We start from the raw sequence: 16,808 nt of genomic DNA, 5'->3' as shown, positions 1-16,808 counted from the left end.
ACAGAGGAAGAAAAAACCCCAATGTTTTACATCCATTTCCTAATCAGTCACAGTGTTCTCTACACAGAAAAATGAATCAGTGAGCTTACGTGTACGTTGGCTCCCAAATACGTCTAAGTTTGTCAGATTTCACATTGCCATTACAGGAAAGCTGTAACAGTTTCTGTACATAGTAAAAGATGGTAGATCGGAAGTTTGTTAGAGGCAGTTCTACTTCTCGAGTTGTTCCAAGACCTGAAACCTTCAAGGTAAGTGCTAAACGTGGTGAAGGCATGCACTCAACCTCTTCCAAGAGTTCTGAATGAGGTGTACCTGCATGTGAAAAATCATTTGAGAAGCCATTAATACAAAATACATAATACATGACAAGTTGGCTGAAGTATCAATAAAGTGGCTCAATAAGGAAGTGTAAAGAGTTCCTGCACACATGCCAAAGAAATGATACTGAATTTTAGCTATGAATTATACCTAAGGGCTATAACCAGAGCATTTCTTCTCATGAGTAAAGCTAAGTAGAATTTTTGAAATCCTATTGATCCTTACATGTTGTTAACATCCTCATATTATCACAGCACATTATTCTTTTCATATGCAGTCTTCCTATCAGTTCTTCCAAGTCAACAGCGGTTCATTTCTGTATGCACTAAAGCCTATTTATTCCTTTCTGTTCTGAATGCTGAGTAGCTCCACACTGCAGAACAGGAACGAACTAAGGAGCAAGATCAGGTGCTACGCTGCTGATCGCACAGACCACTCCATTACTGTATTTCCTTCCCCCTTGCCCCTGCTTTGGACTGTTTCAGCAAGCTCTCTCCAATCAAAGCTATTCTGGGTAGCTCTAAGACAGTTTAATCTCTGCAGGTGGAGCCAGACATAGAAAGAGATTTATCACATCTTTATCCTATCAAGAAATTTTATTATTTATCATTTTAAGAGACTAGCTGAGCTAAACTCATGAGTTTGCTTATTTTACACAGCACTTTACTTTTCCCTCTAGAATGCTCAGACCTGCAGAGGTAGATGAAACTCTCCTTCAAACCGTGAAAAACCACACAGCCACAAAAGCACATTGTACTAGTTAACAGTGACAGGATGCCCAGAACCAGTAGGCCCTTTAACAGTGAGTGAGTCCCCTTTCTAAAGCCTGATTAAGCATACTAAATATCTTGTCAACATACCTGGCGGAGGGATTTCTAGGTCAGTTGTCTGCTGAACATTAGTACGACCAGGTCTTGGGTCAAAAGCAGGAACCAGAGCAGAAAACTGCCGTTTCAATACATAATCATCATCCCATGTTCTTCTACGGCCTCCTTTGGTTTCATACTCCTCTTCTTCCTATAAAAAAATGTAGTTGCTTTTTAGATTCTGCTACAAAGAATAATTTTATCAAAAGACTAAAACTTCAGGAATACAGCAGTCACATAAACTAAACTGCAAGTCAGCCCCAGTGATGCCACATCTGGAATACTGTGTCCAGGTCTGGGCCCAGTACAAGAGAGATACGGAGCTCCTCAAGTGGGTCCAGTTGAGGGCTACAAAGATGATTAAGGGACTGAAGCCTCTCTCTTATGAGAACAGGCTGAGATATCCGGGCCTGTACTACCTTGAGAGAGGCAACAGAGGGAACTTCAGTAATGCCTCTGATCTGAAGGGAGGGTGCCAAGAGGACGGACCCAGCCTCTTCTTAGTGGTGCTGAGAAAAAGGACAAGAGAACGGGCAGAAACTGATACACAGAAAGTTCCACCTGAACATGAGGAAGAACTTCTTTACTGTGTTGGTGACTGAGCACTGGAACAGTTTGCCCAGAGAGGTTGTGGTGACTCCCTCACTAGAGATATCCAAGAACTGTATGGATGCAATCCTGTGCCATGTGCTCTGGGATGACCCTGTTTGAGCAGCGAGGCTGGACCAGATGACCCAGTGTGATTCTTGTCAACATTATGGCAATTCATTATGTCTTCATTATGTTAATTTTCTCTGAAAACTGACATAAAAGAAATCAAAGCTGGCACATAACTGTTTTAGTTCCACTTAACTAGTCAAGCAGGAATCAATAAAGTTATCAAACCCACAGACACAGGGAAACCAACAGGGCTCATCTCTCAACTGGTATATTTACAGTTTATGGAAAGAAAAACTTTCCATGAAGCACCTGAGCATACAGACTATTGTAGACAAACTTATGTAGATATTTTCTCTATTCCACAAACATTGTAACATCTGAAGTTCAAATAAAACAATGTCATCAAAATTAACGTATTAATTGTTCTGAAAACGAGAAGCACTTTTTTTCAAGGTGTATACATATATTGATACATAACATATACACCTTTTATCCAGAGATTAAATGAAATACAGAAATATTAGAACTATTGGGGGGGAGATCGGAGATCTAATTTTCAATAAGCTTTAGCAAGTATAAATTGCTTATGAATTTTCTACAACGACCTTTTAATCTGTTGTACTTCTCATTGAGAAGAAGTATGTAGTATATCAAAAGGAGTAAGTCTGGAACCCAAAAAGGGAAAATTTTGTTTTCCAGACCTGCTTCTTGCTGTGTAATCTTAATAGTCTATTTTAGTTATTTCTGCTGCTTCCCATGAACAATATTAACTCCCATTTTTTCTGAAAAGTGCTCAACCATCCACAAACTAATGTCACTGCAGATCCATTTATGTAGCACCACCTTTCTCCTTCCTAACTTTGTATATTTGTGCAGGAAGTGAAATAACAAAATATTCAGTAACGTACTTGAGTTTCTATTAAAAGCATAACTGCTAATTTAAAATGCTAGATATTTTGGCTCAAAATTTGCATATTAATGGCATCAGGAAGCTTCTGTAATTCCATAAAACAGTATTTATTTTGATTACATATAACATTAAATTAATATTAGTGATATCTTCTATTTTTCCTCTTAGATCTTGCAATATCCGTTCTGATCACTTCAAAGATGACTTGGTAGAAGACCAAGCACTAATCCTTCCCCTAAAGAACAACCAGAAGAAAGGCCAGAACTCCTGACAGTGTAGACAAGACCCACTGTCCCCACCCTGTTGATTTTTGGGGTTTTTTTAGAAGAGATATTTCCTCTAACAAACGTTTGTTTCAGGCAGGCCTACAGTTAAACACATCCCAGAACTGCAGCACTACGAAAGACAGCAGCCTACCCACAAAGTTACACTGTTTCATCAACCAGTGAACTAGTGATTCATCATTTCTACTGTCTGTCAACTTGTTCCCAGGCTGGTTGTAAGATTTTAATTCTGGCCTACAAGGTCTCAGGGTGTGCTGGTGTTCAAAAATACCTTCCTTGTATTTTTGAATATATGCTAGAAACTAAATAAATCTAAATAAAATTGTTTTAATTAATGGAAATATTACAGCTAGGATTTCCTATGGCCCAAAACCACCTGTGGGTTTTTACTGCACCTGTTAGGCAATATATCATCTATGCTAACTGTACCATACCATAACTTCTTCATATTCTTGATCTTCTTGGTTATCATCTTCATTTTCATCATCTTCTTCATCTGGTTCAGGTAGATCCTCATCATCATCTAATTCTGCCAACAGAGTACTAGCTCGGCAGCTATCAAGAAAATCTAGAATACATATATATAAATTTACATACAGAACAAAAGCCAAGAAAAACTTTTAAAGTAAAAGTTTTTAAAATTAAGAACTGAAGCACTGGGAAGAGTGAAAACACACATCTCACTTAAATAAGAAAGATAAAACTAAACCACTGTTTATTACATAAGAAGATTAAAAGATGTGTTAAAAGCATACACCTGCTTTTTAAAAAGTCTATGGGTCTACTCAATAGCATAACTAACAAAAGCAGCACTTAATATTGCTATAATAATAGTGATCAGCAAGAGTGATCAGTTTGTTTACACAAATGGATACTGTTTTTATGACTAATTTTTAAAACAGTTCAGAGATCTATTTCCACTAAAAGTATGTGGCTTTGACCTCAAATTACAATGTAAAGGACATTTATGGTAAACATTTAACAGTGATATTTTTTAAGATTCAATTGCTAATTAATTACTGTAACCAGAAGTTGAAGGCAGAGACAAAAGTTCAATTTCATCCACTTAGTACTAAGACTTAAAAAAACAGGGCCCCAAAAATAAAAACAGAAATTCCCATCAATGCAAGTGGACTGGGATGAAGCTTTCAAGGATTACATTTTTGTGTATACATAGCAACTACCTATACCAGCCAAACACCCTCTGAATTGTTGCCCCCATCCACACAGAAACTTTAACATACTCTATTTGCTCAGTTGTTTGTCATATATTTTAAGACTTGTCACCCAATGAAAATGGCAAATTAGACTTAATTAAACAAATAAAGGGAGATGGTGTATGCAGACACAATAACTGCCTCCAAGCAGCTCAATTCCAATATCCGTTGAAATTACCAGATACTTTTCAAGTAATTTCAACAGGCCGAAAAACAGAACACAATCTTAACACAATAAAATTTTAAATGATGTATCTTTTCTTTCAAAAACATCTCAAAATCCAATCAACTTAACATTAGGAAGGTACTTTCCCATATCCAGTCCAGGTTTTTCTTGACTTCATTTTACCAGCTTGATTCCTAGGTATTACTGACCTAATTACCTAAATCTTCTTTCCCAATATTCATATCCTACAAGTAACTACTGCCCTGAAGTTTGTTTCTAGTGTATGCTGTCCACACAACTCTGGATGTAGTTCCTCAAATCAGGTAATTCCATTCTCCACATCACTTTAATTTTTGTGTTCTTTCCAAATTTTGTAATTACTATTACAGTAGGAGACACTTGGAACCTATTTTAAGTGTACAAAGTGCCTAATGGTAGATGCTTTTCAACCAGAGCAATACAGGGTACATCAGGACTGTGCATGTAGTATGTCTATCCAACACAACAAGAAATAACATTTTAGTTTTAATTAGAAGTACATATGCAAACTACACTAGATACTAAATTTGATGCGGGAGAATGTTTAAGTGCCTAAATAAAGTATATCATAAATAGTAATAATGTGGGATAGAAACTGCTGACAATAAAGATTTGAAAACATAAGGAAATACAACTACATTAACATTATTTTACTTACTGCCTTACAGAACTAGTAACATATGAACAGCTCAGCTTTCAAATATTTTTCAGTACATAAACTATTACACAAGAAAATCATAACAGTGGGAGAAAAGGAAAAATCATTAATGGGAAATCTAATGCTTATGTTCATTTAAAAATGAAACTTACCATATAAAGAATATTCTGCCTCCTGCCCTGTATCGCTCTCACTAGATGTTGATGTTAGGCTAGTAGTTAGAGTATTACTAAGCGACTGACCAACAGATAAAACTGTAGTTGCTGTAGCTACATTGCTGCTGCTAGTAACACTGGATGTAGACATGGTCACTGTTGATGTGGTACCAGTTGTAGTCAGATTAGGAAAACTTTGGGCACCCATAAGAGGAGAAGCTATAAAGATATGGTAAGATAAAATAAATGATTTGATGACTTGAAGAGTACAACTTACATGCATGACTCCTGTGTTGAAAAATATATTTGGGATTCAAAAATTATCAGTGTGTTATTTTACAATAAAGAACAACAGACTATAAAAGGGAAGAGTTTCCCAATGCAAAAGTGTACCTTATAATGCAGATGCCCAATTCTGAGCTTACTGCCTTGCATACATTTAAAATAACTAATCTTATCAAATAAATCCCCAAATCCCACTGCGAATCTGAAATTACTACATTAATTTCCAATACATGAAAATAATTTCTGAAACCTGTTACTCCAATGTTGTGGTCTGTCTTTAAACCTAAAATGAAATTTAACCTCTTAAATAACAATACAGATAAAATATTATAAAGGTAAAACAATTTAACTAAATGTAAGTGAATTGAGAACAGAATAAACATGAAACCTCTGATTATTGTGCATTTTTCTAAAGTTCTTAAAGCAGTTCTGACTTGTTACTTTCTACACAACTATCAGAATATAAGTTCACCAGGGTCAACAAACCTGAACTGACAGTACTGTGAAACATGGGACTTACTGAGGTTGAATGATTTACATAAATAATTTTCAGAATAAGCAAGCAACAACTAAGAAGTTACCTTATTGCACATTCAAATAACACATAGCAAATGTATTTGTTAAAAACTGAAACAAGACTGAATTCACTATAGACTCAACAGAAAGAATTTCAGGTAGTGTACCTAACTAAGTTATACCTAAGTGCAACTACACATTTAGACCCCAGTCCTGAAAACATTTTTCTCACATGTTTATCTTCAAACAACAAGATTAATCACACACTTGCACATGCAAATTTGAGGGGTCACCTAAACTTAGAATTTAAGCCTTATGTTTTCCAATCTATTTCTTTTAAACTCTATCAAATGCAAAATTTGCACCTTTAAAGTACACATTTTCATTATTGCTGTTTATGTAAACTGAAACCTTGTTTTCAAAAAAAAAAATCCAACACATTCCTTTGAATTTCAGACTATTATCAAAGTTTGCACTACCCCTGAAGAAGTGGACAACAAAGATTCTTCTAAGTGCATTTGGTAGCTTTTTGTGAAAAATAAATACTAGGTTTCTGCTTTCCTTGTCACATACTGCTCCTTCCCTCTCCCCCATCCCCGCCCCTTAGAAGAAGGTAAGGAATATTTTGCAAATAACAACATGACAATGTAGGAAGAGTGTGAAATAAAAATATAATAATGAGGGAGAGCATGCAATTTAAATCTAGGCTTGTCAGTAGTTTATGTTAACCTTCAGGAAAGCATGGAAACCAAAAACCAAAGGGTTTTTCTTTTGTTGTTCAAGAACTTGAAAGTAAGTTGTTCAGTATTCATGTCTTCCACCCACTGCTAATTAATAACAGCCAACTCTTTGCTGTTACAGTAAACAGAAAAAGCCATTAAACATCAGCATTTTGTTTGCTCTTAATTCAAGAGCAAATTGAAACTGGCTACCCTTGACACCACTTCTGGCAAACACCGATGTTTTTCAATTTAACCAATACAACAAGTACAGAACCATTTGCATCACTAACCATGATTTCGGTCTTGACTTTTGGGGTGTTGGCAGTTTTTTTGAGGGGTGGGATGTTGTGGGTGGTCTGCTTGGGGTTTGGGATTTATGGAGGATTTGGGAGGGGTTTTTTTTAACCTGACCAGGCCAAAACCAAAAACAAAATCTTTAAAAATCCAAGCTTTTCTCAATGCTCTAAGCAATCTCTGATGAGGTTGTTCCAAGTTAGTATTTGATGTCTTTCTGGGGCCTGAGTTACCATTTACAGTTTCTATTGAAAGAAAAGGTATAAAACAAACTAATTCCTGTATGAGGGATCATGTAAAATATGAATATTTTAATCATAGAATTACATTTTTAATTTGCCTCATTCTGATTTCTAACTTGTACAGTGTATAGTTTTAAACATTCATGAAATCTGTTAAATATGCTGTTGACGTATTTTACCATGTTTTTCAAGTGTGCTCTCCTCTTTTCCCCCAATACAAAACTACTTCGGAACCAGAAGCACTATTTGCTTAAAAAGGGACCAATTACTGGAAAGCTTTCCTTGAGTATCTTATTTACATTTTTACTGCAGACTGCAAATGATTCCCCACAACCCCTGGTATCACAATATGAATGTAAGAATATATTTTAAAAAATCTCCCCAACACAAAGATAAAACATCCAGTATTTAAAAAGAAATTTAAAATGCTAAAAGCAAACACTACTGTTAAGGTTGGAAAAAACCTCTAAAATCTAGTCCAACTGTTAACTCAGCACTGCCATGTTCACTGCTAAACCATGCCCCCAGCTGCTACATTTACATAGCTTTTGAACACTTCTAGGGATGCTGACTCCACCACGTCCCTGGATAGCCTGTTTCAATGCCTGATCACGCTTTCAATGGAGAAATTTTTCCTAATATCTAATCTAAACTTCTCCTGTCACTTCTTACCTGGGAAGAGACTGTCCTCCACCTCACTACAACCTCCTTTCAGTGAATTGTAGAGAGCAATAAGGTCTCTCCTGAGTCTCCTTTTCTCCAGGGTAGACAACCCTCAGCTGCTCCTCATAAGACTTGTGCTCCAGACCCTTCAGCAGCTTCACTGACATTCTCTCCACACTCTTTGAAAAGCTGTTTTCTAGCTTGGGTAATTTTACCTTTTCTGACTTGCCTACCTCATGAAATGCAGCTCTCCAATTAATACATTATCACCATGAGAGAAGAAAATATCTAAAGAGTAGTAACTTTGTGGGAGCATGCTCAAAAAAAGGAGTGAACTTACAGCTTCCCTTGGTAGTGCCTTCGTCCTACATCTCAGAACATGTAAGTGTTAAAGTCATCCACATAGTCATTTAAAACATTGTTAGCTACAAACTTCCTTACATTTAATGTGCCTGAACAGTTCCCCAAATGTAAGCCTCAATGACCATACCACCTTTACGAAACACACACGGTATCAGAGCACATTACGCTATACAGCCCAATAGAATGAGGGAATCTACTGGCATTTCATTATACTGCAGTTCACTGTTTTCTTTCTACTGTGTTATTAGTTCTTATACTGAGAGACTTCACAATATGCACAAACTGCCTCCTGAGGAAAACTGAAAGATAACAGAAATAGGCAGGTACAAGCTGACTATGCAAAATCTACACAGATCAGGATAAATACCAGACATCAGCTACTGTTGCTGGACTTCCTACTCTTGGTCTAAACCATACTGTTCCTAAATAGGTAACAGATATCAATTTCAAATTACCTTCTATTTGATGGGTACCACAGTGTAACCTGACATCCCAGGGCAACGTAACACTTTTCAGCTGACATGAACTCTGCAACCTCTTCATGAATTCTACAGGTACACACAAGGTCAAGGCTGCTCTAAGTTCCTTTCTCTATCAGGCCAACAGAATTCAAACTTGTTTAAGTGTAATGAAAACCTAACAATGAAATCTTCAACTAAAAACAAAAATAGCTTACTTACTTGCAGTACTCACAACATTTCTTCCCAAAGTATTAGTATTGTTATCACTGCTACTCCGGCTTAAATTCATGTTGTTTGTCGCATTAGTACGTGCTATGTTTGCCACTCTTCGTACAAAGGACTCCAGGCTAGAAGTTTCTCGAGATGATAAGTTTGGAACACTTGCACTGGAGCTCATGGGTGCCCCAGCAGCCAACAAAGAACTGACCGAGAGTCTGTTACTTGCTGAAGAGCTTAGAGGTCGTTGGGAAGCTGCTTCTTTATTAGTCAGTTCAGAGACTGAACTCACATCAGGAGAGCTCACGCTAACAATTCCCATGGATATAGCACTGGATTCCCCAGGAGTACGTATTGAGTTATCAGGACCTAACTTCCTCTCTGCATTTTCGTTTCCCATGTCCGCTGTTAAGGTGCTGGTGCTCGCACTGGAAGAGGACCCTATGTCAGCCTGAGGCACGCTATCAGCGGAAGACAGAACAACAACTGGTTCATGGATGTCAGTGCCTGAAACTATATTTTGCTCCAATACACTTTCTGATCTCCGCTCCATTTTGGTCGAGCCCAAGCTGATGTCGCTGCTACTTGCCACGCTACACACAGAACTGCTGCTTCCTTTTCTACTTGAGGAGCCTGCAGCAGCAGCCGTCTTGTCTGGACAGTTGTTTTTCACCAAGCTGCTCCATGACTGCGTTGTGCCTGAAACAGTGGATGAAACAGGTTTGGGTGATGCCGCTGAATCAGGGTCGTACCCTGGCGCAAGCTTGAGGTCAAACTTTCCTTCTGCGCCCATACGGTAAGAGTTAGAGCCACCAGCATCCCAGGTGACATCAATCCAGCCTGGAAAGGGACAGGAGTTTGTGAGATCCAGCAGAAAGCAGACAGGAGCGTGTCAGACAGTAGCTCCACAATGTGGGATCAGCTTCTCATAAGGGTTTCAATGTCTGAATTAATGAAGTCACTAAATGACCCCTGATGCCAATTAAGAAGGAAGTGTTTAAATCCAAACAATTTAGTATTTTGTAATGTTGTCAAAAATGAGGCAGCAAGAATGATCAGCCTCTATCTTCAGGGTCCCAGAAGCCAGCCAAAAATAAAGTTTCCTTCAGGAATGAACCTGATCTACCAGCCTCTCGAATAACAGAAATGTACATTGAAATGATTTATTTTTACTTGTCTAAGTATGCACCACAGTGTGAGTCACCCTAAATTTCTCATTGTATCTTAACCACAACAGATCTTGGTGTAACTATTTTAATTGAAACACGTTTTCTGTCAAAATAAAATCTCTAAAGCTTAGTCATCTTCTGTAATCTGACAGAAACTCAAAACAAGTGTCAGGTCCAGATGTACAGACATTTTTCTTTATTAAAATAGAAGAGAGCTAATTTCAAGTAAAATACTCTCCTTAGTATTGCCAGGTTCACTTTCAGCTTTTAACTATCCAAAAGTCACCAGTCCTAGACCAAAACAAAACATCACAGGCAATTTTCTATTTAGAAATATCACTTTGGAGGAAAAGTACTTAAGATGAATAAAGTTTTCATGTATACGAAGACATCTCATCCCCAAATGAGCAGGCTTAGATCATGTTATTCTCATATGACTTTAATCCTTCTTCATGAGCTATAGCTCAGTAGCTTCATGTCACTAAACCTTTGAAGGGTAAAGTTGTGAAGCATCTGCAATTTATTTGCCTTTCTCATCAAATACAAAAAAAAAAGTTCCATACAGTAGTTCAACAGTATCATTCTTCCCCTTTATGAATATCTCAACAGGGTATTTTGCAAAAGCATAACTAAACTGTTCTTGTTTTGAATGCTTCCTTTCCCTAACAGTTTTAAATCTGAACAAGTTTAAAATATGTATTATGCACTTGAACCTGTACTGCTCCATCACTGCAGCCTTAAAACAACTCAAAGTTTGTCTAAACATGTGAATAATGACCAAATAAGTAAATGAGATACTATTTTCAAAATTCTGTTTGAAAGAAAGCTGTGACAGAAATAAGATTGTTTGGCACCACCATCTCATAAATGAAATTCAATTTTACCTATGCTTAAATGGGAAAGGTTTACTGGAACACAGGAACAAAAACACTGATTTGGTAGAATACTACTCACCAATATTACCTAATGTACTCGTAGTGAGAATGTAGCTACAGATACTGTTGTGTCTGATAAGAACAATACACAGATGATGGAAGAATTCCCTACAAGCTATACTGAACAGCTTAAATGACATTCAAAGTTTCAAAACATTTTAAGATTATGTACTTTGGACATTTCTCCATGTTTGAGAGCTGACAACTCAACAAACTAGAAAAGATTTTCAAGCCTGGCTAAAAATGAACCTAAGAGTGGCTGAAGATGCTTAAAAAAACCAAAAAAGTCAAGTCTTACATAACTCAAAGTAGGAGAATGAGAAGGGAAAAGGTGAAAATCATGTTCAGCTGACAACGTCATAACCTTTCCTGAAGCCTCTTCAGTATCTTGGCTTCCTGAGTACTGCCCTTCCTGGCTGTTGGAGGTTTTTATTTGCTCCATAAGTTAATTACTTTTCATGCTTTAACTAAAAAAAATAACAACTTGATCCCAATGAAGCTTGCAAGATAGGAAAGGTATAGGATATAACAAAAGTCAAGAAAAATATTGCAAATGCTAAGCTAGAAGAAATGAAGAAGGTAATTACAGATTTTGCAGGCCCAAAGCTTAATTAATCAGTTTGCATCAACCATCTTCATATACTTTGCAACAGATGTTTAAATAACAATTTTGTATTTTAATTAAGCAAAACCAGAAAAGTTCCATTCACAACAAGAATTTCTTTTACACGCATTAAAATGGAACTCACAAATGGACTGCAACAGTTGTAGTATTTGAGTTTGTTCTCCCCAAAATATTCAAATTTGATCCATTTCAAGACAGTACAAAGGAAATACTTTAATGATACCCACTCCACATGTCCTAATCATGCTACAGACAGTTACAAATTTGGGCAATTTATGCTCACCATTATGCAATTCTCCTGTAACAGTGCCTTCACCCTGTGGGCTTCCATCCTGATCTCTCCATTTCCAATCAATCCCTCTGATAACACGAGCTCCTGGAACCATGTATTTTAACACCTGAGAACGGACCAGACGTCGCTGTCTTCGTAGATTTGCTTCAGCTTCCTTAGCAGCTTTTCCTACAAGAAATGTAAATTGAAATGAAAAGACTTAAAAGTATTGAATGGGGAATAATTTTGAGCTGATTTCTAAGCAAGTTCCACTGCAAAAATTCACCGGCTTTTTCACACTGATTTTTTTATTGTATGCTCACTAGCATTTTGAAAGAACAAAGAGGATATACACATATACACATTATTTTTCTTACCCAGCTGATCTTCACATACTCCGTTCACAGTTCCATAAAGTTCAAATCCAGACAGGGAGAGGTAGTGTGTTTGCCCACTGGCATTCTTTCCCATTTGTTTTATTCTAACATGTCTCCAACCTTGTTTCTCATCTTTTGGAGGATCTAAAGGCCACGTTGCTGTAGACCTTCAAGTTTATTAGAAAGGAGGTATTGGTGGGTGACCAAAAAGACCCCAAAAACTACAAAGCATAACAAAAAACCTTAATACCAAAGCAAGCAATAACATATTGCAGATCATGTATGGATATTACAAGATACATAAAACCTACTAACACTAGGGATAAACTCTGGATGAGTGTTGGTGTTACTATTTTGTCAAAAAATCAGATTCAAAATTTAGAATGATGGAAAAGCACAATTTCCAGTAAGTGAACCATACAGAGAACTTATGAATCACTTATTCTCCAGCTCATCCTTGACAATTTACACCACCTACCACTTCTTTATATGGGTATATTATTACAATTACAGTATGCATTAACTTAGTCTACAGCCAAGTACATTTTTAACTGAGCTTAGTTTTATGAAAAGTGATAAAATACACTGACATACCCTGGTTCGTTGAGACTACAGTCATCAACATGAGTGTACAAAGTAGTCCAGTTCTGGCCATCCTTAGATACCTGGAAAACCCAATTTCTGAGAGCAGATCGTCCATAACCTCGAGCATGGCGTAATGTGTAAGCTGATGGTATAACCCAAAGGCCAAGATCAATGGCAAACCAAGCATTCTTATCATCATTAGTATGACAATTGAGAGCTGAACTGTCACGGCTCAGGATGTCTTCTAAACGACCATAAGGCAGATTTCTTCCTTCTGAGGATGTAACCACTACTAACCCATAGGCTGCTGGATTTACCCACTCATATGCAGTTCTATATTAAAAAAGAGAAACATACTGTTCAATTATCACTTACATAAAATAAAAGGTATCAGCAACATTTGCCATTTATTTTAAATTGTTTATTACAGCTGAGTTTATCACAAATTAAAATGATTAACATACTTACCACTCCTAAAAAAATAACATATTTCATTATGAATTCTCTCTCCCCATCCTGCCCCAGGGACCACAGTTTATTGTGACTGACACAGTATTTAGCTTTCAAGAAACTCACTTTGCATTTGTCCCAATCCAGTAAATAATTCCATTTTCATCAAAATCATGTTGATGCCTGAACACAAATGTTTGGCCTTCACGCAGTTTCCGTACAAAAACAAATGAAGCCCTATCAAAGTCGTACCATTGCTTTGCTACCTACATATGAATGAAAAGAAATCAAATATTAAAGAGACAGAATACAACCATCCCCTTGTGAGCTCTGTGTGTAGTACGTAGCTCACCATTTTCAGGAGATACTGTTCTAGAGATTCAACAGTTGCCAATGGCTCCATCTTCAGCATCCTCCCAGTCCGATCTATCAACGATGTCTCCCCTGAGGCACGTTCCAAACGAAACCTCAGGCGCCTTGTTAGTATCTGAAAGAGTGGCTAAACATTAACATGGGCTTTCCTGTTTAGGCTTTGGATTTTTAAGAAAAACAAAAGTTTCAGTGGCGTATCAAGAATCTTTGTTGCATAACTTAAAACATAATGAAACAATAATTCCTAGTGTGTATTTTAATATATGGCAGTCAACGTGTAGGTCAATTACAAACTCAGCTAACATTTTTTCAATTTTTCTCTGTTTTCATAGCTTTTATTTATTGACTAGCAACTATAATAGAGAAACTGGAAATTACTTTTAAAAATATTCAATGGCAACTTTGATTTTGCAACTTTGTGAAACTATTTTATAATAATTTCAGATGAAAACATAAATATTTACACTTCCCTATCATGTTGCAAAATCCTGAAGTGTGCTTTCAAATAAAAAAAATTAAGACTGCACACAAACTGTGAAAAAACAAGCAATATTTTTAGCCTAACTGCCAAGTTTCTTGTATAAGAAGCTGATGATCCCGCAGGCATCTTGTGTTACCAAATGAACATACACAGCCTTAGATGGGATCCTTTAAATGGTTAAAGCTTATCTCATGTCATTACAAATAATTGTCTTCAACTAAATTCTCGACCACATAGTAAGGATATTTATAAGGATAAGTACTTATACATTCCTATATAAAGACAACAATACTTGAAGACAAATGAAAGAACCAACACATTATCTCTTCGGTGAAAATTTACTTTTGCTTCACAGTGTTAAAGTGGCATTTAGGTTAAGTGTTAGACAAAATACATGCCAAAAAATTTGTTGCTCTTGACTTAATTCTATCAACTTATACAAGACGACAATTCACACAGACTTAATGGGTGCATTTGTGTATCACCGAGTATGATATGCTGCTATCACTGTGCATTTACCTGAAGATTATATGTAGATCCTGGTGTATCATACAAGTGGAGAGGTAGGCGTTCAATAGATTCTAACACTGCTATCAATTTCCGGATTAATGCAACTGCTGGACGACTGTGAAAGTGAACATGTACTATGTTACCACAAAAAAAGGGCAAAAATTCTAGTGTCTCAGAAAACAGTGACCAGCTGAGGCAAGTATCTCAGCGTGTTATTTCTACTGATACCATCTGTACTAGTCACATGATTACGGTACAGTAAAATAGATAATAATCTGCACAGTGATGAACACATCACCTTTATATTTGTCAACAGATGTTCATTCAGTATAGTTGACTCCTACATACAAAAATTTTCAATTTCTACTTCAATGCCTGATGCTGTCTCTTAAGGTCAATCTTCTATTCCATTGCAATGGAACAAACAGATGTTCAGACTTTAAATTATTTTAGAACACCATACTGCTTCATAGATGCAAAGGGATTTTTTTTTTACTTGGCTTTATTTTTACCTTTCATCATCTTCATTTTCACTGAATGCTGTTTTGAAAACGTTGATCCTCTCTACCAGCTGACTACAATCTTGTTTCATATCTAAATCGACATTCTAATAGGAAAAAAATACATCATATTTAATACAAAGCAATATATGTACTTTTCTACAAGCAAAAATACCTATTCAGTCTCACTGAATTCCCTATTTCAAGTCTGTATGTGAAAGGCTAAACATCAGCAACCAGTGTTGATTTAAAGATTTTTAATGGCTCATTTAAACTAAAGTCATCTATTGTGATAGCTTATCTTCAATGGGTAGATCATTAAGTGGAGTAATTTGTAACAGATCTTTTAAATTACAGCACATGCCTTCATATTTTTAGCAAGATTTTCTTGAGACAACTATGTTCTATAAACTCACATTATTTAAAACTGTCAGCAATGATTGAACTAAGCCACTACTGCACATTTCATATGGAGAAATAGTATTCTCATCCTTCAACAGTACAATTAAGTTTTCCAGAGCAGTCTTCATTAAATCTCTCCAAGTATTTTCTCCCTCAATACACTGAAAGACAAAAAGACAATTACAGTGAAACAGGGTAACAGTTCACTTGCTTCAACTGAAAAATAACATCCTAGGAATATACCTAACTAGGCAATACATGCATTAAAACCCTCCACATTTGAGACAGACATACTATGACTCTTACTTAAGTCATGAGAGACTAACTTGAACATAATGTGATTTCCATGGACACCACACATCAGAAATTAAGAAGATACACTTACTTGTCTGTTTGCATGAAGTTCCCAGGCAGACTCCAACTGTGTTGCTATGTTCCTCAGTGTTACAACTACTCCTCGAGGCATACTTTCAACTGCTTTAAAATGATCATCATATAAATCTCTTGCCATAGTGCGCACCTACAAATGGATTTTGATAATCCAAAGTTATACTTTACTATAATGACACTATTATTATTCTCCCAAATACTCAAAATTTGGTCATAATTTTTAAAGTAAGTCCATGAAAGACAAACAGGAAACAATCAAAACCCATCATACATCATGAAATAGCAAAGGTTGTGAAAGCATAAAGGTACTGGATTAGTAAATAGAAATACACAGGATCTTACTGAATCTCCCGAAAACTGAGCTTACTATCACTTATTAAATTATAGCACAAAAGGTAGGAGGTAAAGGTAGGACTCTCAATCTGTAAATCTTTCTTTTAAAACCACACCATGGATCAGACCTTTTTAAATGTAAAATTAAGGATGTTTACTATGGTTTCTCCATGGTCGATTACATTCATCAAACCAATTCACACCAGAAGTCCCTATATGAAGTCTTATTATAATAAGAATTACTTTTTCTGCGAAGTATGGCTCACACAAAATACAAATTTGATAATATAAATTCTTATTAAACAACATTTTGCTTTGAAGAAATATTCCCCAAAATCTTCCCTTTTCACCATCAGTACATTTTCTACAGTAA

General features: G+C 36.3%; 1 protein-coding gene across 6 annotated transcripts in view; it reads right to left on the bottom strand.

Moving 5' to 3' along the window:
- HECTD1 (HECT domain E3 ubiquitin protein ligase 1) overlaps nucleotides 1–16,808 on the bottom strand; it is a 58,634-nt gene that overhangs the window by 12,378 nt on the left and 29,448 nt on the right. For 3 of the 6 annotated variants that reach the window (XM_071557980.1, XM_071557976.1, XM_071557977.1), the window contains exons 16-29: nucleotides 16,098–16,232; nucleotides 15,727–15,873; nucleotides 15,323–15,417; nucleotides 14,820–14,925; nucleotides 13,800–13,934; nucleotides 13,574–13,713; nucleotides 13,007–13,330; nucleotides 12,413–12,579; nucleotides 12,048–12,224; nucleotides 9,039–9,875; nucleotides 5,271–5,492; nucleotides 3,473–3,606; nucleotides 1,179–1,335; nucleotides 90–312 (exon numbers count right to left, since the gene is read on the bottom strand). In XM_071557980.1, the coding sequence (XP_071414081.1) occupies nucleotides 90–312; nucleotides 1,179–1,335; nucleotides 3,473–3,606; nucleotides 5,271–5,492; nucleotides 9,039–9,875; nucleotides 12,048–12,224; nucleotides 12,413–12,579; nucleotides 13,007–13,330; nucleotides 13,574–13,713; nucleotides 13,800–13,934; nucleotides 14,820–14,925; nucleotides 15,323–15,417; nucleotides 15,727–15,873; nucleotides 16,098–16,232 (2,999 nt within the window). The remainder of the gene's footprint in view (nucleotides 1–89; nucleotides 313–1,178; nucleotides 1,336–3,472; nucleotides 3,607–5,270; nucleotides 5,493–9,038; nucleotides 9,876–12,047; nucleotides 12,225–12,412; nucleotides 12,580–13,006; nucleotides 13,331–13,573; nucleotides 13,714–13,799; nucleotides 13,935–14,819; nucleotides 14,926–15,322; nucleotides 15,418–15,726; nucleotides 15,874–16,097; nucleotides 16,233–16,808) is intronic. The other 3 variants (XM_071557978.1, XM_071557979.1, XM_071557982.1) reach the window with 2 other exon arrangements.

The sequence above is a fragment of the Pithys albifrons genome, chromosome 6 (genome assembly GCF_047495875.1).
Source record: "Pithys albifrons albifrons isolate INPA30051 chromosome 6, PitAlb_v1, whole genome shotgun sequence".
In the NCBI taxonomy this organism is placed as follows: domain Eukaryota; kingdom Metazoa; phylum Chordata; class Aves; order Passeriformes; family Thamnophilidae; genus Pithys; species Pithys albifrons.
Note: the sequence above shows the minus strand (reverse complement) of the source record. Positions and strands in the feature narration are given on the sequence as shown.